Here is a 23,189-nt window from a genome sequence, read left to right on the forward strand (position 1 = left end):
AGACAGGCAGAGAGACAGGCAGAGAGACAGGCAGAGAGACAGGCAGAGAGACAGGCAGAGAGACAGGCAGAGAGACAGGCAGAGAGACAAGCAGAGAGACAGGCAGAGAGACAGGCAGAGAGACAGGCAGAGAGACAAGCAGAGAGACAGGCAGAGAGACAGGCAGAGAGACAGGCAGAGAGACAAGCAGAGAGACAGGCAGAGAGACAGGCAGAGAGACAAGCAGAGAGACAGGCAGAGAGACAGGCAGAGAGACAGGCAGAGAGACAGGCAGAGAGACAGGCAGAGAGACAGGCAGAGAGGGGAATGGATTAAAAGGGTCTAAAATCAACACGCAATCATTTACTCTGATGTGTCTCTGTAATGGGCCCCATCTCCAGGGGTCTGGAGGAAATATGGTCATTAGACAATTCTGGAACATCTCCACAGAGGCCAAATGGCACCCTATTCACAACATTGTGCCTTGACTAGAGCAAAAAGTAGTGCACTAAACATGGAAAAGGATGCCATTTAGGAAGCAGAACTCATCTGGAAGGAGACATAAGCAGAGGAGGCCGAACATCATGACCCCTACCAGACTACTGTCCCCACCACCATCACCCCTACCAGACTACTGTCCCCACCACCATCACCCCTACCAGACTACTGTCCCCACCACCATCACCCCTACCAGACTACTGTCCCCACCACCATCACCCCTACCAGACTACTGTCCCCACCACCATCACCCCTACCAGACTACTGTCCCCACCACCATCACCCCTACCAGACTACTGTCCCCACCACCACCACCCCTACCAGACTACTGTCCCCACCACCCCTACCAGACTACTGTCCCCACCACCATCACCCCTACCAGACTACTGTCCCCACCATCACCACCCCTACCAGACTACTGTCCCCACCACCATCACCCCTACCAGACTACTGTCCCCACCACCACCACCCCTACCAGACTACTGTCCCCACCACCATCACCCCTACCAGACTACTGTCCCCACCACCACCACCCCTACCAGACTACTGTCCCCACCACCACCACCCCTACCAGACTACTGTCCCCACCACCATCACCCCTACCAGACTACTGTCCCCACCACCACCACCCCTCCCAGACTACTGTCCCCACCACCATCACCCCTACCAGACTACTGTCCCCACCACCATCACCCCTACCAGACTACTGTCCCCACCACCATCACCATCACCCCTACCAGACTACTGTCCCCACCACCACCACCACCCCTACCAGACTACTGTCCCCACCACCATCACCCCTACCAGACTACTGTCCCCACCACCATCACCCCTACCAGACTACTGTCCCCACCACCATCACCCCTACCAGACTACTGTCCCCACCACCATCACCCCTACCAGACTACTGTCCCCACCACCACCACCCCTACCAGACTACTGTCCCCACCACCACCACCCCTACCAGACTACTGTCCCCACCACCACCACCCCTACCAGACTACTGTCCCCACCACCATCACCCCTACCAGACTACTGTCCCCACCACCATCACCCCTACCAGACTACTGTCCCCACCACCATCACCCCTACCAGACTACTGTCCCCACCACCATCACCCCTACCAGACTACTGTCCCCACCACCATCACCCCTACCAGACTACTGTCCCCACCACCACCACCCCTACCAGACTACTGTCCCCACCACCATCACCCCTACCAGACTACTGTCCCCACCACCATCACCCCTACCAGACTACTGTCCCCACCACCATCACCCCTACCAGACTACTGTCCCCACCACCATCACCCCTACCAGACTACTGTCCCCACCACCATCACCCCTACCAGACTACTGTCCCCACCACCATCACCCCTACCAGACTACTGTCCCCACCACCATCACCACCCCTACCAGACTACTGTCCCCACCACCATCACCCCTACCAGACTACTGTCCCCACCACCATCACCCCTACCAGACTACTGTCCCCACCACCATCACCCCTACCAGACTACTGTCCCCACCACCACCACCCCTACCAGACTACTGTCCCCACCACCACCACCCCTACCAGACTACTGTCCCCACCACCATCACCCCTACCAGACTACTGTCCCCACCACCATCACCCCTACCAGACTACTGTCCCCACCACCACCACCACCCCTACCAGACTACTGTCCCCACCACCATCACCCCTACCAGACTACTGTCCCCACCACCCCTACCAGACTACTGTCCCCACCACCCCTACCAGACTACTGTCCCCACCACCATCACCCCTACCAGACTACTGTCCCCACCACCATCACCCCTACCAGACTACTGTCCCCACCACCATCACCCCTACCAGACTACTGTCCCCACCACCATCACCCCTACCAGACTACTGTCCCCACCACCACCACCCCTACCAGACTACTGTCCCCACCACCACCACCCCTACCAGACTACTGTCCCCACCACCATCACCCCTACCAGACTACTGTCCCCACCACCATCACCCCTACCAGACTACTGTCCCCACCACCACCACCCCTACCAGACTACTGTCCCCACCACCACCACCCCTACCAGACTACTGTCCCCACCACCACCACCCCTACCAGACTACTGTCCCCACCACCATCACCCCTACCAGACTACTGTCCCCACCACCACCACCCCTACCAGACTACTGTCCCCACCACCATCACCCCTACCAGACTACTGTCCCCACCACCATCACCCCTACCAGACTACTGTCCCCACCACCACCACCACCCCTACCAGACTACTGTCCCCACCACCACCACCCCTACCAGACTACTGTCCCCACCACCATCACCCCTACCAGACTACTGTCCCCACCACCACCACCCCTACCAGACTACTGTCCCCACCACCATCACCCCTACCAGACTACTGTCCCCACCACCATCACCCCTACCAGACTACTGTCCCCACCACCACCACCCCTACCAGACTACTGTCCCCACCACCATCACCCCTACCAGACTACTGTCCCCACCACCATCACCCCTACCAGACTACTGTCCCCACCACCATCACCCCTACCAGACTACTGTCCCCACCACCATCACCCCTACCAGACTACTGTCCCCACCACCACCACCCCTACCAGACTACTGTCCCCACCACCATCACCCCTACCAGACTACTGTCCCCACCACCATCACCCCTACCAGACTACTGTCCCCACCACCACCACCCCTACCAGACTACTGTCCCCACCACCATCACCCCTACCAGACTACTGTCCCCACCACCATCACCCCTACCAGACTACTGTCCCCACCACCACCACCACCCCTACCAGACTACTGTCCCCACCACCATCACCACCCCTACCAGACTACTGTCCCCACCACCATCACCCCTACCAGACTACTGTCCCCACCACCATCACCCCTACCAGACTACTGTCCCCACCACCACCACCCCTACCAGACTACTGTCCCCACCACCCCTACCAGACTACTGTCCCCACCACCATCACCCCTACCAGACTACTGTCCCCACCACCATCACCCCTACCAGACTACTGTCCCCACCACCCCTACCAGACTACTGTCCCCACCACCATCACCCCTACCAGACTACTGTCCCCACCACCACCACCCCTACCAGACTACTGTCCCCACCACCACACCCTACCAGACTACTGTCCCCACCACCATCACCCCTACCAGACTACTGTCCCCACCACCATCACCCCTACCAGACTACTGTCCCCACCACCATCACCCCTACCAGACTACTGTCCCCACCACCATCACCCCTACCAGACTACTGTCCCCACCACCCCTACCAGACTACTGTCCCCACCACCATCACCCCTACCAGACTACTGTCCCCACCACCATCACCCCTACCAGACTACTGTCCCCACCACCATCACCCCTACCAGACTACTGTCCCCACCACCATCACCCCTACCAGACTACTGTCCCCACCACCATCACCCCTACCAGACTACTGTCCCCACCACCATCACCCCTACCAGACTACTGTCCCCACCACCATCACCCCTACCAGACTACTGTCCCCACCACCATCACCCCTACCAGACTACTGTCCCCACCACCATCACCCCTACCAGACTACTGTCCCCACCACCATCACCCCTACCAGACTACTGTCCCCACCACCATCCCACCCCTACCAGACTACTGTCCCCACCACCATCCCACCCCTACCAGACTACTGTCCCCACCACCATCACCCCTACCAGACTACTGTCCCCACCACCACACCCTACCAGACTACTGTCCCCACCACCCACTACCAGACTACTGTCCCCCACCACCCCCTACCAGACTACTGTCCCCACCACCACCACCCCTACCAGACTACTGTCCCCACCACCATCACCCCTACCAGACTACTGTCCCCACCACCATCACCCCTACCAGACTACTGTCCCCACCACCATCACCCCTACCAGACTACTGTCCCCACCACCATCACCCCTACCAGACTACTGTCCCCACCACCACCACCCCTACCAGACTACTGTCCCCACCACCATCACCCCTACCAGACTACTGTCCCCACCACCATCACCCCTACCAGACTACTGTCCCCACCACCATCACCCCTACCAGACTACTGTCCCCACCACCATCACCCCTACCAGACTACTGTCCCCACCACCATCACCCCTACCAGACTACTGTCCCCACCACCACCACCCCTACCAGACTACTGTCCCCACCACCATCACCCCTACCAGACTACTGTCCCCACCACCATCACCCCTACCAGACTACTGTCCCCACCACCACTCACCCCTACCAGACTACTGTCCCCACCACCATCACCCCCTACCAGACTACTGTCCCCACCACCATCACCCCTACCAGACTACTGTCCCCACCACCACCACCCCTACCAGACTACTGTCCCCCCACCACCACCACCCCTACCAGACTACTGTCCCCACCACCATCACCCCTACCAGACTACTGTCCCCACCACCATCACCCCTACCAGACTACTGTCCCCACCACCATCACCCCTACCAGACTACTGTCCCCACCACCATCACCCCTACCAGACTACTGTCCCCACCACCATCACCCCTACCAGACTACTGTCCCCACCACCATCACCCCTACCAGACTACTGTCCCCACCACCATCACCCCTACCAGACTACTGTCCCCACCACCATCACCCCTACCAGACTACTGTCCCCACCACCACACCCCTACCAGACTACTGTCCCCACCACCCCTACCAGACTACTGTCCCCACCACCCCTACCAGACTACTGTCCCCACCACCATCACCCCTACCAGACTACTGTCCCCACCACCATCACCCCTACCAGACTACTGTCCCCACCACCATCACCCCTACCAGACTACTGTCCCCACCACCACCACCCCTACCAGACTACTGTCCCCACCACCATCACCCCTACCAGACTACTGTCCCCACCACCATCACCCCTACCAGACTACTGTCCCCACCACCACCACCCCTACCAGACTACTGTCCCCACCACCATCACCCCTACCAGACTACTGTCCCCACCACCACCACCCCTACCAGACTACTGTCCCCACCACCATCACCCCTACCAGACTACTGTCCCCACCACCACCACCCCTACCAGACTACTGTCCCCACCACCATCACCCCTACCAGACTACTGTCCCCACCACCATCACCCCTACCAGACTACTGTCCCCACCACCACCACCCCTACCAGACTACTGTCCCCACCACCATCACCCCTACCAGACTACTGTCCCCACCACCACCACCCCTACCAGACTACTGTCCCCACCACCACCACCCCTACCAGACTACTGTCCCCACCACCCCTACCAGACTACTGTCCCCCACCATCCCCTACCAGACTACTGTCCCCATCACCCCTACCAGACTACTGTCCCCACCACCACCACCCCTACCAGACTACTGTCCCCACCACCACCCCTACCAGACTACTGTCCCCCACCACCCCTACCAGACTACTGTCCCCACCACCATCACCCCTACCAGACTACTGTCCCCACCACCATCACCCCTACCAGACTACTGTCCCCACCACCATCACCCCTACCAGACTACTGTCCCCACCACCACCACCCCTACCAGACTACTGTCCCCACCACCATCACCCCTACCAGACTACTGTCCCCACCACCATCACCCCTACCAGACTACTGTCCCCACCACCACCACCCCTACCAGACTACTGTCCCCACCACCATCACCCCTACCAGACTACTGTCCCCACCACCACCACCCCTACCAGACTACTGTCCCCACCACCATCACCCCTACCAGACTACTGTCCCCACCACCACCACCCCTACCAGACTACTGTCCCCACCACCATCACCCCTACCAGACTACTGTCCCCACCACCATCACCCCTACCAGACTACTGTCCCCACCACCACCACCCCTACCAGACTACTGTCCCCACCACCATCACCCCTACCAGACTACTGTCCCCACCACCACCACCCCTACCAGACTACTGTCCCCACCACCATCACCCCTACCAGACTACTGTCCCCACCACCATCACCCCTACCAGACTACTGTCCCCACCACCATCACCCCTACCAGACTACTGTCCCCACCACCATCACCCCTACCAGACTACTGTCCCCACCACCATCACCCCTACCAGACTACTGTCCCCACCACCACCACCCCTACCAGACTACTGTCCCCACCACCATCACCCCTACCAGACTACTGTCCCCACCACCCCTACCAGACTACTGTCCCCACCACCATCACCCCTACCAGACTACTGTCCCCACCACCATCACCCCTACCAGACTACTGTCCCCACCACCATCCACCCCTACCAGACTACTGTCCCCACCACCATCACCCCTACCAGACTACTGTCCCCACCACCACCACCCCTACCAGACTACTGTCCCCACCACCATCACCCCTACCAGACTACTGTCCCCACCACCATCACCCCTACCAGACTACTGTCCCCACCACCATCACCCCTACCAGACTACTGTCCCCACCACCATCACCCCTACCAGACTACTGTCCCCACCACCACACCCCTACCAGACTACTGTCCCCACCACCACCACCCCTACCAGACTACTGTCCCCACCACCCCTACCAGACTACTGTCCCCACCACCCCTACCAGACTACTGTCCCCACCACCATCACCCCTACCAGGCTACTGTCCCCACCATCACCACCCCTACCAGACTACTGTCCCCACCACCATCACCCCTACCAGACTACTGTCCCCACCACCATCACCCCTACCAGACTACTGTCCCCACCACCATCACCCCTACCAGACTACTGTCCCCACCACCATCACCCCTACCAGACTACTGTCCCCACCACCATCACCCCTACCAGACTACTGTCCCCACCACCATCACCCCTACCAGACTACTGTCCCCACCACCATCACCCCTACCAGACTACTGTCCCCACCACCACCACCCCTACCAGACTACTGTCCCCACCACCATCACCCCTACCAGACTACTGTCCCCACCACCATCACCCCTACCAGACTACTGTCCCCACCACCATCACCCTTACCAGACTACTGTCCCCACCACCATCACCCCTACCAGACTACTGTCCCCACCACCATCACTCCTACCAGACTACTGTCCCCACCACCATCACCCCTACCAGACTACTGTCCCCACCACCCCTACCAGACTACTGTCCCCACCACCATCACCCCTACCAGACTACTGTCCCCACCACCATCACCCCTACCAGACTACTGTCCCCACCACCATCACCCCTACCAGACACTGTCCCGATTCACGCAATACAGACATGCTGGCTGGCACTTGCACACACACCATCCATCAACTGGCACATTTATAGGCGTACACAGACACACACACTCTTAGTCACTAACTAGCTGGCACATTCACAGATACACTACATGACCAAAGGTATGTGAACACCTGCTCGTTGAACATCTCATTCCAAAATCATGGCCATTAATATGGAGTTGGTCCCTTTGCCGCTATAACAGCCTCCACTCTTCTGGGAAGGCTTTCTACTAAATGTTGGAATATTTCTGCAGGGACTTGCTTCCATTCAGCCACAGGAGCATTAGTGAGGTAAGGCACTGACGTTAGGCGATTAGGCCTGGCTCACAGTCGGCATTGCAATTCATCCCAAAGGTGTTTGATGGGGTTTAGGTCAGGGCTCTGTGCCGGCCAGTCAAGTTCTTCCACACGATCTCGACAAACCATTTCTGTATGGACCTCGCTTTGTGCATCAGGGCATTGTCATGCTGAAACAAGAAAGGGCCTTCCCCAAACTGTTGCCACAAAGTTGGAAGCACAGAATCTTCTAGAATGTCATTGTATACTGTAGAATTAAGATTTAAATTCACTGGAACTAAGGGGCCCGAACCATGAAAAACCGCTCCAGACCATTATTCCTGCTCCAACAAACTTTACAGTTGGCACTTTGCATTCAGGCAGGTAGCGTTCTCCTGGCATCCAGCAAACCCAGATTTGTCTGTCGGACTGCCAGATGGTGAATCACTCCATAGAACGTGTTTCTACTGCTGCAGAGTCCAATGGCGGCGAGCTTTACAGCCGAAGCTTGGCATTGCGTGTGATCTTAGGCTTGTGTGTGTTTGCTCAGCCATGGAAACCCATTTCATGAAGCTCCCGACGAACAGTTCTTGTGCTGAAGTTCCTTCCAGGGGCAGTTTGGAACTCAGTAGTGAGTGTTGCAACCGAGGACAGACGATTTGTACACGCTACGCGCTTCAGCACTCGGTGGTCCCGTTCTGTGAGCTTGTGTGGCCTACCACTTCGCGGCTGAGCTGTTGTTGTGCCTAGGTGTTTCCACTTCACAATAACACCACTTACAGTTGACCGGGACAGCTCTAGCAGAACAGAAATTTGACAAACTGACTTATTGAAAAGGTGGTGTCCTATGACGTTGAAAGTCACTGAGCTCTTCAGTAAGGCCATTCTAATGCCAAATGTTGTCTATGGAGATTTCATGGCTGTGTGCTCAATTTTATACAAGTGTCAGCAATGGGTGTGGCTGAAACAGCCAAATCCACCACTAATTTGAAGGGGTGTCCACATACTTTTGTATATATGCGCGATTACACACATATGCATGCACACACAATAACGGCATTTTAAGTATTCAGCGAAGAGCCTCAGGTGCCATCAATACGGAGCACACATTTCTGCATTATACATGCATGCACATCTGGGTGAGGGGCGGAACGAGGGGATAGAAGAGGGAGAGACGGAGAGGGAAGATCAAGCAGGCAGGGGCTTGGGAGTGTTGGAGGGAGAGATGAAGAGATGGAGGAGCATGGATGCCAACCTTGAGTCTGTTCCCTCTAGGATCCTGTCGGTGTGGTCACCGATGACTTCCTGTCGCAGATAGTAGAGCATACGGACCCTAAGGAGAACTCTGTGGGAGGGAGAGAGAGGGGAAAGAGGGGGAGGAGAGAGAGAGAGGAAAGTGGGGAGATATATAGAGAGAGATTGGAGGGAGAAAGAAAATGATATGAAGAGAGGGGGAGGGTAAAAAAAGGAAAGAGTGAGTGTTTAACTCTGGTTGGTGCACGTGTGCCAGCAGCAGTAGCTGGGTAGAGCGACAGTAGTGGCTCTTTGGCACGAACCCCTGGCCATCCATCATGCTGCCAGGCCTGATTAGCCACGCTGCGCACCAGCCTGACAGATGGCACCACATAATCACCCCTGTGTGTGCCGCCTTTCACCCGCATCCAACAGGTCTGCCTGGCACCTGGCCTGGCGCCAGCCTCGGCCCCAAAAACCTGGCCGTCGCAAAATCTCCCCAACAACAGCAGATTAGAAAGAAAAAGAGCGGAGAGGAGAAGAAGAGTTGTGGCCAAGGAAGAAGGAGGAGGAGTAAATAGGACACTGCCTAGAACTAAACAAAAGAGTGAAGTGAAAAGTGTGTTGGTGTCTGTCACTAGCAGCTAACTCATGGGAAATAGGATTACTGGGGGCTGTGGATGGGGACTGTGTTCTAAATGAAACCACCAACTGTGTTGGCCTATCCATGTGTGGAAACTTGGATGTTTTGTGTTTGGTTTGAGGTTCGAGGTCAAAGGGCTGACAAAAGGCTCACTTGTTCTTGTGGTGTTTCAGCGACAGCGTTGGGGTTAGAGGTCAGGATTTGGGTTTAAAGGTCAGTTGTGACTTACTTGTTACAGTGGTGTTTGAGGTGTCTCTTGTAGCTGTCCTCCTGCAGTAGCAGGTCAGGGTTACAGCTGGCCAGCCACTCTGCCCTGGGGAGCTGGGGAGGGGCAGGCAGGGCTGGTTTTCCCTTCTTCCCCTTACGACCCCGCGGTACTGGAGTAGACAGACCTACAGGAGTGGGGGGAGTATAACAATGGTCAGACAAGTCCACACTCGCATGTTAAAAATGTCAAATTCAGATGACATCTCTTTAAACAAGAGACCTGGGTTGGCCAAGTCTAGTATCAGCAAAGACTTGATTATTTATTTAAACCATTTCAAATGGATATTTGCAAACTATAATTGAAAACAATAGCAACTAATTGGGCCAATTGGAGTCCATGTTTTTTTTTTTAACCAATCAGACTCTAGTGTTGGCTTCTGAGCGAAACCAATGAGGATTAAGGTCAAACAAGTCCAGAATCTGAACCAGTTGGAACCAGACCGCCACAATGTTAGACTAAGGTCAGGTCAGGTGTAGTGGGGAGGACTGTGAAAAATCCTATGGAATTCAATGGATGTTTTTGGGAAGGCCTTGCGGAGCAGTTCATCAGGGTGTTACTGAGCGGAAAGTGTGTGTTTATGTTGTAGCTAAGCTATGGTTGTGCTGCGGTAGGAGTGTGTAGGAATACATACCGGAGTGGTTGGTGAGTGTGCGACTTTGTCCGTCCTCAGAGGGCGTGATGAGGTCCCAGATGAAGCGCTTGATGTTCTCGTCTCCACGGTAGTGCAGCAGGCAGTAGGCCAGCAGGGCGCGGCAGATGGTCTCCACGTCTTGCTCCTGCAGGGGCCGCTTGAAACGCCCGCGGGACAGGATGTCTCCCCAGCGACCCCACCTAGCAGGGAGGGAACGGGGGGAGGATAGAAAAAGGGTGAAGGAGAGGGGGGAGGGAGAGAGGGGAATTTAGTCTGTCTGGAGTATTATCATTTATCCCGATGATTGACATTTACAGTGTCGGGCTGGGAGGTTCCATACTGTTCCATCCCTCCTCATCCACTACAGTAAATGAAGAGAGGAGGGGGTAGGTGTGGCTGGGTCTGTGTTATGTCTGGCTCTCTGAACTTCAACCACGGTCCAATGTCACACCGCGATCTGATTCCGTGACACACTTCATTCATGACTGCACACTCAACTGACATCACATCTCACTACTGTGGGTGACCCAGAGTAGAACAACTGGCCGAAGACTTGTCTCTCCCTAAACGCTTTGACACAACGGTGAGATAACCCTAGTTGGCATGCAGCCCACCAATCCCTCAATTCTAGTACGATCAATTTGACTTTGTGTGTGTTTGTGGGTCGATGGAGACTAGGTCTGGGTTAGGGAGGGGGATCGAGAGAGGGAGTCAATGGCAGCAGCGTCAGTTGAGGGGAAGAGTTCTCAGACGTGATGGCCCTATAATTTGCCCTATAGCCCAGGGGTCTAGACAGTAGTCGAGTCGGTCAGATTGTGAAAAACAACTCCACTGCTGGTCAGACGTGGTTGGTGCGTGCAGCCAGCCGTGATCTGTCACTGTAGAGGGCAGTCGGGCATGGCGACTAATGAGTGTGTGTGTGTGTGTGTGTGTGTGTGTGTCAGGTCACTGTGCATGTGTGTGATTGGTTCACTGTGTGTGTGTGTGTGTGTGTGTTGGGTCATATTAGGAGTTGGGTTCGTGTGTGTGCAAGTAAGCAGGCATGTTTAATGGTCCCATGCGTATCAGAGCATCAGATTGCTGTGTATGTTAAATGACCCTACATGTGAGTGGACAAGCATTAGCACTCTATGACCATTATTCTCCCCAGACCACCGCAGCATGTGTTTAGCCAGACGCAAGCATACATCCTCAGCCTCATCATACTTCAAGGACCTGGCAGACAATAAACCAGACAGGATATGACATCTCTCAGGTGGACATCCTGAGCGAGATGTAGATATGGTAATAGCCCTCTGGTAGGCTTGTGGCAGTGTCTGACATATTTCTTCCATCCCCCTGCAGTCTCAGGAATTTAGCGGTAGATAATAGAATGGGCACGTCTCCATACCAAATTTACCACTATGGCAAAAATCAGGTCGATCGCCTAGTCTGTGAAGACTGCAAAGTGGATAGTTAACCAAATCACTAAAAACCTACTAAATTGGCTCAGGTCTACGAGGGGTATGTAGTAGAGATGTTCTGACCTGCCCATACTCTTAATCGTATCCGTAAAATGACAGTCGGATTGGATGAGACTAGTGATCGGAAAAAACTGTTTTCATATGCCTAAAATGATCATCTTTTTCCCTACCCTCTCCCCGCTAGTTAGATATTATGCACATTGATAGCTTGCTAGATATTATGCACATTGATAGCTTGCTAGATATTATGCACATTGATAGCTTGCTAGATATTATGCACATTGATAGCTTGCTAGATATTATGCACATTGATAGCTTGCTAGATATTATGCACATTGATAGCTTGCTAGATATTATGCACATTGATAACTTGCTAGATATTATGCACATTGATAACTTGCTATCATAGTATTAGGCTAGCAGGAGGCAATCTAAATGATTAAACCGAAAGAGAAGTGATCGGGTGAAATTATTAAACAAGTGAGTGGACACAGAAATACAACTCCAATCAAAGCAGCAGGATCAGCGTACAGCCCGCCCTTCTATTTACAAACAGACAAACTAGCCAGTTGAGTTTAGACTACGTAGCACTTCGCACTTGATTGAAAGACGTAAATTGGCACCCATAAATATACGTTTTAGATCACAGATAATTACAAGAAAACTCTTGATCATATCAGGAAAACTGCTAGTATGTAGAGTTACCCTTCCAAAAGGGCCAGGGTTTAGAGAACAGTCAACCTTTCTGAAAGAATAACAAACATGTTAGAGATGTCCACTCACCCATAAACCAGCAGGTTCTTCTCCACCCTGAAGCACTCGCTGCGGGGGTACCCATGGGCTCGGTCCTGGGGCCGCCTGGGTTTGGTCAAGGGCTTCTCGTTCTCGCCGTCACTTTCCAGCTCGGAGAACTCGGCCAATTCGTCCTCCTTCATCGAGCTGTAGTGGCGTGTCTGCTTCCGCACCCTCGGAGTGTCAATCACAAGGGTGTTCTTGGAGAAAAGAAATACGTGTCAAAAACCCCAATCACACTTTCCTCTCTCCTCCATCTCCCAAGTGTTAAAATGCACAAAAAAAAGGTAGCATGATGTTTTTATTATTGACCTCATTAGCATAGTTTCCCTACTAAGCTCAATATAGCTATAAAAAAAACAGCTGACGTGTCTGTTTATGCGGCTGGATTAAGTGCTATACTCCAGGGCCCTTGAGGAGAGGGAGGGCGAGTACGGGAGCGGCGTGGGGTAGAGGAGAGAAAAGGACTTGCTTTCGACTGACTAAGTGATGTCTCTGTTCCCCTCTGGAGGCAGCGTAAGCTGCTTACTGCCTCTGGGTCCACTGAAGAGGGGAACGCAGGGTAATTAAGGAATATAAAGAGATTCCCACGGCCACCATTTTAAATTAGCTTGCCGTAGCCCAGTTATGACTGGGGCTCCACACATGGCTAGCCTGGGGTAATAAGACAAATTAATTAACGCTTTAGATTTGCGTATGAGGGAGAGAATACCACTGACCTCTGACATTGTAACGTGGTGTCTACAGGGAGGGGAATGCTGGTGTGGTTTCTACCATTCCCATAGCGGTTAAGAGCGTTGGACCAGTAACCGAAAGGTAGCTGGTTTCAAATCCCGAGCCGACAAGGTGAAAAAATCTGCCGATCTGCCCATTAGCAAGGCAGTTAACTCCCCAAGGTCGATGTCCGTGCGGAAATCTAATTAGATTAATACAACAGTCTATTTAAGGTAGAGATGGTTTTTTTTTTGTGCATTGGATGAATATTATTTATCGGCTTTTTTATTTCTTTATTTTTATCATCAGACAAAAGCCGGCTATTACCGGCTAATGGAAACCCTTGCATCGGCTACATCTTGATTTACCCAGTTTATCAATGGAGATTTAGCAGTAAAATAAATGACCACCATTATGTGGTTGTAGTTATATTGGTAAAAACAAAGTCAAATTGATTGTAAACTCAGCAAAAAAAAGAAATGTCCTCTCACTGTCAACTGCGTTTATTTTCAGCAAACTTGTGACTAACAAATGGAATAATGTATCCCTGAACAAAGGGGGGGGGGGGGGTCAAAATCAAAATGAACAGTCAGTATCTGGTGTGGCCACCAGCTGCATTAAGTACTGCAGTGCATCTCCTCATGGACTGCACCAGATTAGCCAGTTCTTGCTGTGAGATGTTACCCCACTCTTCCGCCAAGGCACCTGCAAGTTCCTGGACATTTCTGGGGGAATGGCCCTAGCCCTCACCCTCTGATCCAACAGGTCCCAGACGAGCTCAATGGGATTGAGATCCAGGCTCTTCGCTGGCCATGGCAGAGCACTGACATTCCTGTCTTGCAGGAAATCAGTACAGTACAGGCCTCGGTGTAACGCTCATTCCTTCAACGATAAACGCAAATCCGACCATCACCCCTGGTGAGACAAAACCGCGACTCGTCAGTGAAGAGCACTTTTTGCCAGTCCTGTCTGGTCCAGCGACGGTGGGTTTGTGCCCATAGGCGACGTTGTTGCCGGTGATATCTGGTGAGGACCTGCCTTACTACAGGCCTACAAGCCCTCAGTCCAGCCTCTCTCAGCCTATTGCGGACAGTCTGAGCACTGGTGGAGGGATTGTGCGTTCCTGGTGTAACTCGGGCAGTTGTTGTTGCCATCCTGTACCTGTCCCGCAGGTGTGATGTTCGGATGTACCAATCCTGTGCAGGTGTTGTTACATGTGATCTGCCACTACGAGGACGATCAGCTGTCCGTCCTGTCTCCCTGTAGCGCTGTCTTAGGCGTGTCATGACGTTGGCCTGTTGGTGAGGTTTATGATCCCCATAAATACCTTTCCTCTCTCTCTAGTCTACAGAGTGACTCTTGGAAAGCCCTTTGTTAACATAGAGAGTCTGGTAACATCAAAAGGGTGGTGAACAGAACCATATTTCGGTAATCCAACCAGCTGAAAATATGCGTTGGTACTTAAAGAATATGATGTCAGTTCTGTTGTCATCTGAGACATTATTACTGATGATAGGATGACAAACTGTAACTTGGAAAGTCTACACATTCTAGTTATCAGATTCACATGGAATTGTTGTGCAATTTAAATGTTTAAATATGAAACTATTTGTGAAAAGATGAAATGTAATTTTAGCTTCTAAATGAGAGAATTGTTTCCATAAGGTAAATTCTGTTCACTCCGTGGCCCCGCCCAAGTGAACAGACATTGGTTGTAAACTATGAAACACGCCCTTCTCTCCCCACTACATAAGCCCCCCTTAACTTCTTTGGGATAGGGGGCAGTATTTTCACGTCCGGATGAAAAGCGTGCCCAAATTAAACTGCCTGTTTCTCAGGCCCAGAAGCTAGGATATTCAATTGGTAGATTTGGATAGAAAACACTCTGAAGTTTCTAAAACTGTTTGAATGATGTCTGTGAGTATAACAGAACTTATTTGGCAGGCGAAACCCCGAGGTCACTCTCTTTTCAATGGGGTTTCTTTGGGAACCTACATTTCTAAGGCAGTTGTTTGCAGTTCCTATCGCTTCCACTGCATGTCAACAGTCTTTAGAAATTGGTTGATGTTTTTCCTTTGTGTAATGAAGAAGTACGGCTGTCCAGAACGAGGCTCGAGGGAAGTGTACTGTTTGATAGAGGCGCGTGACCAGAAAGCACGCTCCACATTATTTTCCCCGGGTATTGAACGCTGTTTATCCCGTCTTAAATTTGATCGATTATTTACATTAAAAAATACCTAAAGTTGTTTTAGGAAAGTTGTTTGAAATGTTTGGACAGCGGTTACAGGTAACTTATTACATATTTTGTAGTCATGCTGGGCGAGTTGGAACAGGTGTTTTTCTGGATCAAACGCGCCAAATAAATGGACATTTTGGATATATAACGATGGAATTAATCGAACAAAAGGACCATTTGTGATGGTTATGGGACATATTGGAGTGCCAACAGAAGAAGATCTTCAAAGGTAAGGCATGCATTATATGTTATTTCTGACTTTTGTGTTGTGCCTGGCGGGTTGAATTCTGATCGTCTGTATTTGTTTGATTGTCCTCAGATAATAGCATGGTTTGCTTTTGCCGTAAAGCCTATTGAAATCGGACACTGTGGTTGGATTAACAGAAGTATATCTTTAAAATGGTGTATAATACTTGTATGTTTGAGGAATTCTAATTATGAGATTTGTTGTTTGAATTTGGCGCCCTGCAATATCACTGGCTGTTGTCGAGGTGGGACGCTAGCATCCCACATATCCCAGAGAAGTTAAGCTTTATTTTGATGTATTACACTTGTGATTTGATGAAAGTTAAATATTTATAGTAATTTAATTTGAATTTGGCGCTCTGCAATTTCACCAGATGTTGGCTAATGTAATGATATTGAACTCAAAAGATACCCAACGATTAAACAGAGCAGTAGCTAAGTGTATCTGTCTGGATCAAGTGCCACTGTGACTTTGGCTAATTAGCCTTCTTGTTTTTGCCTTGGTATCATTTTGGAATAGAGTATCTTGATGGTATCTAATATCGTGATATTAAACCAAAATTCTGGTATCGTGACAACACTACCGGTTACAGTTCAACCCTCAGCATTTTATTTTGCATTCCTTGAGAGACAAATACTGACCAAGCCAAGTCTTTGCCCCTTAGGTCATCCCTGTTACACTACATTTCCCACAATACAGTTTCCCGAAGCTCACCCGTCCATTGATGGCTTCCATGTCGAGCTCCGCCTTCTTGGCCCACTTCTGCCAGAAGTCCGGGTCCTCCAGGGAAATGTCCGTCCTGTTCCCAGCGGCCACAAAGCTCGCCTGGGGAGAAAGGTAAAAGAAGAAATGGTCCCAACGGTGAATCTCCTGAATGCATTTTCTCCGCCTTTCTTTTCCAATTACGCTTTTGATCTCAAATAAGTGCTGCTGGGTTGGCCACTGGAACAAGCTCCCAGTGACACTGCACAGTTTGATTCTGAAAGAGCCTGGCTCTCTACTGGTAATGAGCATAGAAATATAATTACTAGAATGGGCCATCAGTACACCTAGACCCATTGACTTGAATGGGAAATCTGTTATAGTAATTCAATTCCTATGTTACTGACCACTAAAATGAAGGAACACGCTACAAAAAGGGTGCTAAGAACACATGGGAGACAGCGTATTGAAGCTACCTTGGCGAAGGTGGACCCCTTGCCCTCGGACTCAATGGTGATGGTCTGGGTTCGTCTCAGGAGGATCTGGTCAATGTCCTCTTCGCAGAACTTCGAGCCCTCGTCCTCCTCGTCCATCAGAGCTCCATAGGCTCCTTTACGGAGGAGGTCCTCCACCTCCTTCTTAGACAGCTGTGGCACCTGAGGTGGTGGAGCACATTTGATGGTTTAGACAACTGAGCTCAGCATATCAACAATAGTTCACCTTTATTAAGACAATTAAATATGGTTGAGAAGAACCTCTCTTCACAAAGGCAGGTGAGCAATCTAACTGTTTTAGAGATGTATTCAACAGGGGGGGGCACACAGAACGTTGAAAAACAATACTAACACGTCCCCAAGCCTGGTCTTACTATTTAACTGTGTCAGATCTGTGTTAACTGTGCGTGTGTTTGTGTGTCTTACCCCGTTGGCTGCATTTTCTCGGCCACTCATGGACTGCAGCACAGCCTTGTCGAGGCCCAGCTTGAGGCTGGCCTTGTCAAACATCTCCCTCTCATAGGAGTTCCTGGTGATCAGTCTGTAGATTTTCACTGCCTTGCTCTGGCCAATCCTGTGGCATCTGGCTTGTGCCTGAGAGAGGGGGAGGAAAAGAGAGCGAGGGAGAGGAAAAGAGAGCGAGAGAGATGGAGAGAAAAAGCTTGCTTAGATTGAGTAGACCAACTGACAACAACAAACAAAGTCATGTAGTGGTGTACCAGCGGTGTGATCATTGTTTCCTGTTGTTCTTGTTTTATGAACCTGTGTACTGCGTTTCCACATGTGTCTCTACTGTATCTTAACAGGACTGTCTTCTTTCAAAGTCTACTGAAGTAGCACTGTATTTACCTGTGTGGTAGTGACCACAGTATTCCATAAATTGCATCTTCAACTTGAGTATTTAACAAAATGGTAACGCTCTATTTCCAAGCCCAGCCCACTCACCTGTAAGTCATTCTGTGGGTTCCAATCCGAGTCAAAGATGATGCAGGTGTCAGCAGCGGTCAGGTTGATGCCCAGGCCTCCGGCCCGGGTACACAGCAGGAAGACAAAGCGGTCAGAGTCCGGACGAGAGAAGCGGTCAATCGCAGCCTGCCGAAGGTTACCCCTCACACGGCCGTCGATACGTTCATACGGGTACCTGGTCGGATGGAGACAGCCATACACAGCTTTATCAACAGATTCAACACAATCATAAAAAACTACCCACAATGACTTTGTCATTGATGTGCTCGCTGTCATTGATGTGCTCACGCAGATGACTAGTAAAATACATTACATTTATATATAGTATGAAATACGGTGAAGCTCAAATGCATCAACAATTAAAATCAGAAGATTAGGGTAGGGTTCTCAAAATCACAATTTCTTTCGTTTTTGTTTTAAGAATTGGCTTGCAGGCCGCATCTGGCACACAGGGCCCCAGTTTCAGTCCCCTGGGTTAGGTAAGAGTGGAATGGAAGACAAAATCTGGAAGAGGACATAAAAGGGGTACTTCAAATCAAATCTTCAGGGGTAAAAGGTCAGATCCGTACCGTTTCTGGATGAGGTAGTCCTCCAGAATGTCCAGGCAGCGCACCATCTGGGAGAAGACGAGGACCCTGTGTCCCCCAGCCTTCAGCTTGGGCAGCAGCTTGTCGATCAGCACCAGCTTGCCCGCTGCCTGGATCATGGCCTGTAGGTGGAACTGGGGCATCTCGGCATGGTGGTTCTCACGGAAGTCTTCCAGGATCTTCTCCTCTGCACCTAGAACATCATAAAACAAACGGCCATGCATCAGAATCATTCAAAGCAGTGAGACTAAACCCAGCATGTTCACAAACCAACCCAAGCCAAGTACCAACAGAGGTTGGGGGCATGTCCTGTGCCACACCCAAGAAAAATCAACACTCAGAGCGTCCAAAATAAACACTTTCTAAGCCAAAAGACTGAGTGAGGACTATGTTAGTAGTGTGTGTTAAGCCTTCCGCATGCTTCGGTTGGCACCTAGCTTAACTCGGCTAGGTGACCTGAACAGATGTGTTCACATACTCCCTTAAAAGACCTTCGCTTGAAGAATTTGAAAAAAAAAAAGCACCAATAGTACTGTTTGTCCATCTTGGAGATGCCGTAGCCAGTATAAACGACCTCAAAATAGTCCGACTTCATCTAAGATAACTCAAGAAAACTGTCACTCATTTCATTTGTTGAGGAGATCTTAGACCAATCACCAACGAAGGGACGTAGACTTAGAGAAAAAATGTAGTGTGCACGAACAGCTGAAGAAACCTTTGCTGAAGACCAAAACGTTGTCATAATATATGCACAAACTGTTCAGACGGAAGCATGCGGACGCCTTTCGTGTGCGTGTTCCATACCATTGATGAGGTAGGGGTGGTTGCAGCACTTCCTCAGCTCCATCATGGTGTTGAGCAGGTTGGGGACCTGAGCACCGCCGCCTCCCCATGCGCCACCTCCTCCTCCCGGTCCTCCTTTAGACAGGAAGGAGAAGTTCTTCTCCAGGATGGCCCGGTAGTACTTCTTCTGGATGTTGGTCAGCTCCACCTGAGAACAGGAGATGGGAACAACATCAGTTAGTTAAACTCAGTAGAGAGAAATGACATCAGTTAGGTAAACTCAGTAGAGAGAAATGACATCAGTTAGGTAAACTCAGTAGAGAGAAATGACATCAGTTAGGTAAACTCAGTAGAGAGAAATGACATCAGTTAGGTAAACTCAGTAGAGAGAAATGACATCAGTTAGGTAAACTCAGTAGAGAGAAATGACATCAGTTAGGTAAACTCAGTAGAGAGAAATGACATCAGTTAGGTAAACTCAGTAGAGAGAAATGTCATCAGTTAGGTAAACTCAGTAGAGAGAAATGACATCAGTTAGGTAAACTCAGTAGAGAGAAATGACATCAGTTAGGTAAACTCAGTAGAGAGAAATGACATCAGTTAGGTAAACTCAGTAGAGAGAAATGACATCAGTTAGGTAAACTCAGTAGAGAGAAATGACATCAGTTAGGTAAACTCAGTAGAGAGAAATGTCATCAGTTAGGTAAACTCAGTAGAGAGAAATGACATCAGTTAGGTAAACTCAGTAGAGAGAAATTACATCAGTTAGGTAAACTCAGTAGAGAGAAATTACATCAGTTAGGTAAACTCAGTAGAGAGAAATGTCATCAGTTAGGTAAACTCAGTAGAGAGAAATGTCATCAGTTAGTTAAACTCAGTAGAGAGAAATTACATCAGTTAGGTAAACTCAGTAGAGAGAAATGACATCAGTTAGGTAAACTCAGTAGAGAGAAATGTCATCAGTTAGGTAAACTCAGTAGAGAGAAATGTCATCAGTTAGGTAAACTCAGTAGAGAGAAATGACATCAGTTGACCATGAGGAACACACACACAAAGTCAAAACACAGAAACAAACACCTCGATGATGGTCTCCTCCTTGGGGGCCAGGTTCTTCTCCACGTCCTCCTTGAGACGTCGCAGCATCATGGGCTTCAGGATGGCCTGCAGCTTTTGGACCTGCTCCTCAGTCTTGAGGTCTCCAAACTCCTGCATGAAGGTGTTCTCCGAGGGGAAGCGTTCAGGTTCCAGGAAGTTGAGCAGACTGAAGAGCTCCTCCACCGTGTTCTGCAGGGGGGTCCCGGTCAGCAGCACCTTGTGCTCCTTTACAGAGGGAGAGGAGGACTTGGTTTTTACTATACTTAGGTCCTTCCAGTAGGTCATTATAGATGGGTTTTTTTTATTACTCCTGTGGTAGGAGAGGATGAAACGTCCCATTGATGTCCATAAAATATTAGCATTTTATCAATAACTATTGCTTATTTTCCAACAGGTTCAATGGCAAGTCTTCCAAAACAACCACAGGAGAAATGGAAGTTAACAACTAGACATCTCCCCATGTCAACACACCATGTCCATCATCTTGAGTCCCTCCAGCAGCTTGCAGTTCCTGTTCTTGAGGCGGTGAGCCTCGTCGATGACCACACAGCGCCACGGGACGCTGCGCAGCTCCGGGCAGTCTGTCAGAATCATCTCAAATGTGGTGATGACCGCATGGAATTTGTACGCTCCCTTTATCACACGACCCTGAAGATGGAGGGAGAAGTGGGAGAGCGAGGTCAGAACACAGGGAAGAGCGTCATGGTGTATGGCCAGTAGTTTTTCCTACTTAACTCAATCGAGAAAACTCTGGACGCTGGTCAGGGAGATCTGGCCTTTGGTCAATTTACTGAATCAAAATGGACTCAACATATAATGTAATAAACATATTTGCTCAAGTATGAGGTTAGTGGAGTAAGTTTACACATTTAAATGGTTAGTGGAGTAGGTTATGGTCACATTTCAGTCACTCTTTATTTGGTCGGTACGGTCAGCGTGGAGCTCTGATTAATGTTGTTAAATACCTGACTGTCTAAGGTGCTTCTTGTGGGATTATTCCTATATTAGGGTTAAGAACGGACTGTACCATTCTATATCCATGTATCCAGTCCAACGCTCTAACCACTAGGCTACCCTGGGTCTTGTTACCTGTGCATCTGGCCTTAATGGTCTTGTTACGTCAGGTCATGCCTGTAGTGGATGGTACTGTTATAGTTATGGTATGGTTAAGGTCACGGTTACAGTATGGTCACGACGTACCTGCACGTCGCGGTAGTTCATTTCGTAGGCCTGGATGGTCTTGCGGCTGGCCTGGCTGCCGTGGTAGACGATCACGTTGAGTTCGGTCCAGGTGCGGAACTCCCTCTCCCAGTTTGGAATGGTGGAGAGGGGGGCGATGACCAGGAAGGGCCCGTGGATCCCCTTCAGGTAGATCTCATAGAGGAATGTGATGGACTGGATGGTCTTGCCCAGGCCCATTTCATCTGCTAGGATGCAGTTCCGTCTGGAGGGGAACAGAGAGAGAACATGATGAAAGGGGAACAACCAGTCACTGTATTAGCAGTAGTGAGTAATCTGAATGGGTCTCCTAGGCGGACAGAAAGGAGAGAAAATAGTGCAAATGAATGAGATGTAACAGGGATAGTCTGTGTCTCAAATTACACCCTATTCACAGTGCAGAGACCTAGATAGAGCACTATATTGGCAATAGTGTGTCCTTAAGTCTCTGTGCACTCTATTCGTGAGTGAGTAATCTAATGAACAGCTAGATAACCCTGTAAAGGCAGATCAACGACACTAACGAACAAGTTGGCTGTGTGGCTATTGCATCATACTGACTGAGTGTGTGTGTGTGTGTGTGTGTGCAGCAGTGGTAGATCACACATTAATGATTGGTGTGAGAAAAGCACAGATTGGGTACACACATGTCCCTGCAACACATGGGTTGCAGGACACAATATGGGGCATGGATGTGTTGATTGTATTTACACATGCTGGGTGACATGGTTCAGTATTATCTATGGGAGTGTGTTGGATAAACACATAGCATATATGGTCCTACTTGTTATTGAGTAATTGTGGGTTATAAAGACAGACTTTAGTCAGTAGATATCTTGTATATTATACTATGTAATAGTTCCATAATATATACAGTACCAGTAGATATCTTGTATATTATACTATGTAATAGTTCCATAATATATACAGTACCAGTAGATATCTTGTATATTATACTATGTAATAGTTCCATAATATATACAGTACCAGTCAAAAATGGTACACCTACTCATTCCATTGTTTTTCTTTATTTTTTAGTATTTGCTAA

General features: G+C 50.3%; 1 protein-coding gene across 2 annotated transcripts in view; it reads right to left on the reverse strand.

Annotated features, from left to right (window-relative positions):
* Positions 1-23,189, reverse strand: part of LOC106598783 (ATP-dependent chromatin remodeler CHD7) — a 76,103-nt gene that overhangs the window by 19,478 nt on the left and 33,436 nt on the right. For both annotated transcript variants that reach the window (XM_082973336.1, XM_082973337.1), the window contains exons 8-20: positions 22,124-22,367; positions 21,395-21,571; positions 20,906-21,148; positions 19,850-20,036; positions 19,028-19,238; positions 18,438-18,633; positions 17,919-18,086; positions 17,475-17,654; positions 17,011-17,121; positions 13,091-13,299; positions 10,845-11,044; positions 10,175-10,337; positions 9,325-9,414 (exon numbers count right to left, since the gene is read on the reverse strand). In XM_082973336.1, the coding sequence (XP_082829462.1) occupies positions 9,325-9,414; positions 10,175-10,337; positions 10,845-11,044; positions 13,091-13,299; positions 17,011-17,121; positions 17,475-17,654; positions 17,919-18,086; positions 18,438-18,633; positions 19,028-19,238; positions 19,850-20,036; positions 20,906-21,148; positions 21,395-21,571; positions 22,124-22,367 (2,379 nt within the window). The remainder of the gene's footprint in view (positions 1-9,324; positions 9,415-10,174; positions 10,338-10,844; positions 11,045-13,090; positions 13,300-17,010; positions 17,122-17,474; positions 17,655-17,918; positions 18,087-18,437; positions 18,634-19,027; positions 19,239-19,849; positions 20,037-20,905; positions 21,149-21,394; positions 21,572-22,123; positions 22,368-23,189) is intronic.

Source organism: Salmo salar, chromosome 03, assembly GCF_965601325.2.
Source record: "Salmo salar chromosome 03, fSalSal1, whole genome shotgun sequence".
In the NCBI taxonomy this organism is placed as follows: domain Eukaryota; kingdom Metazoa; phylum Chordata; class Actinopteri; order Salmoniformes; family Salmonidae; genus Salmo; species Salmo salar.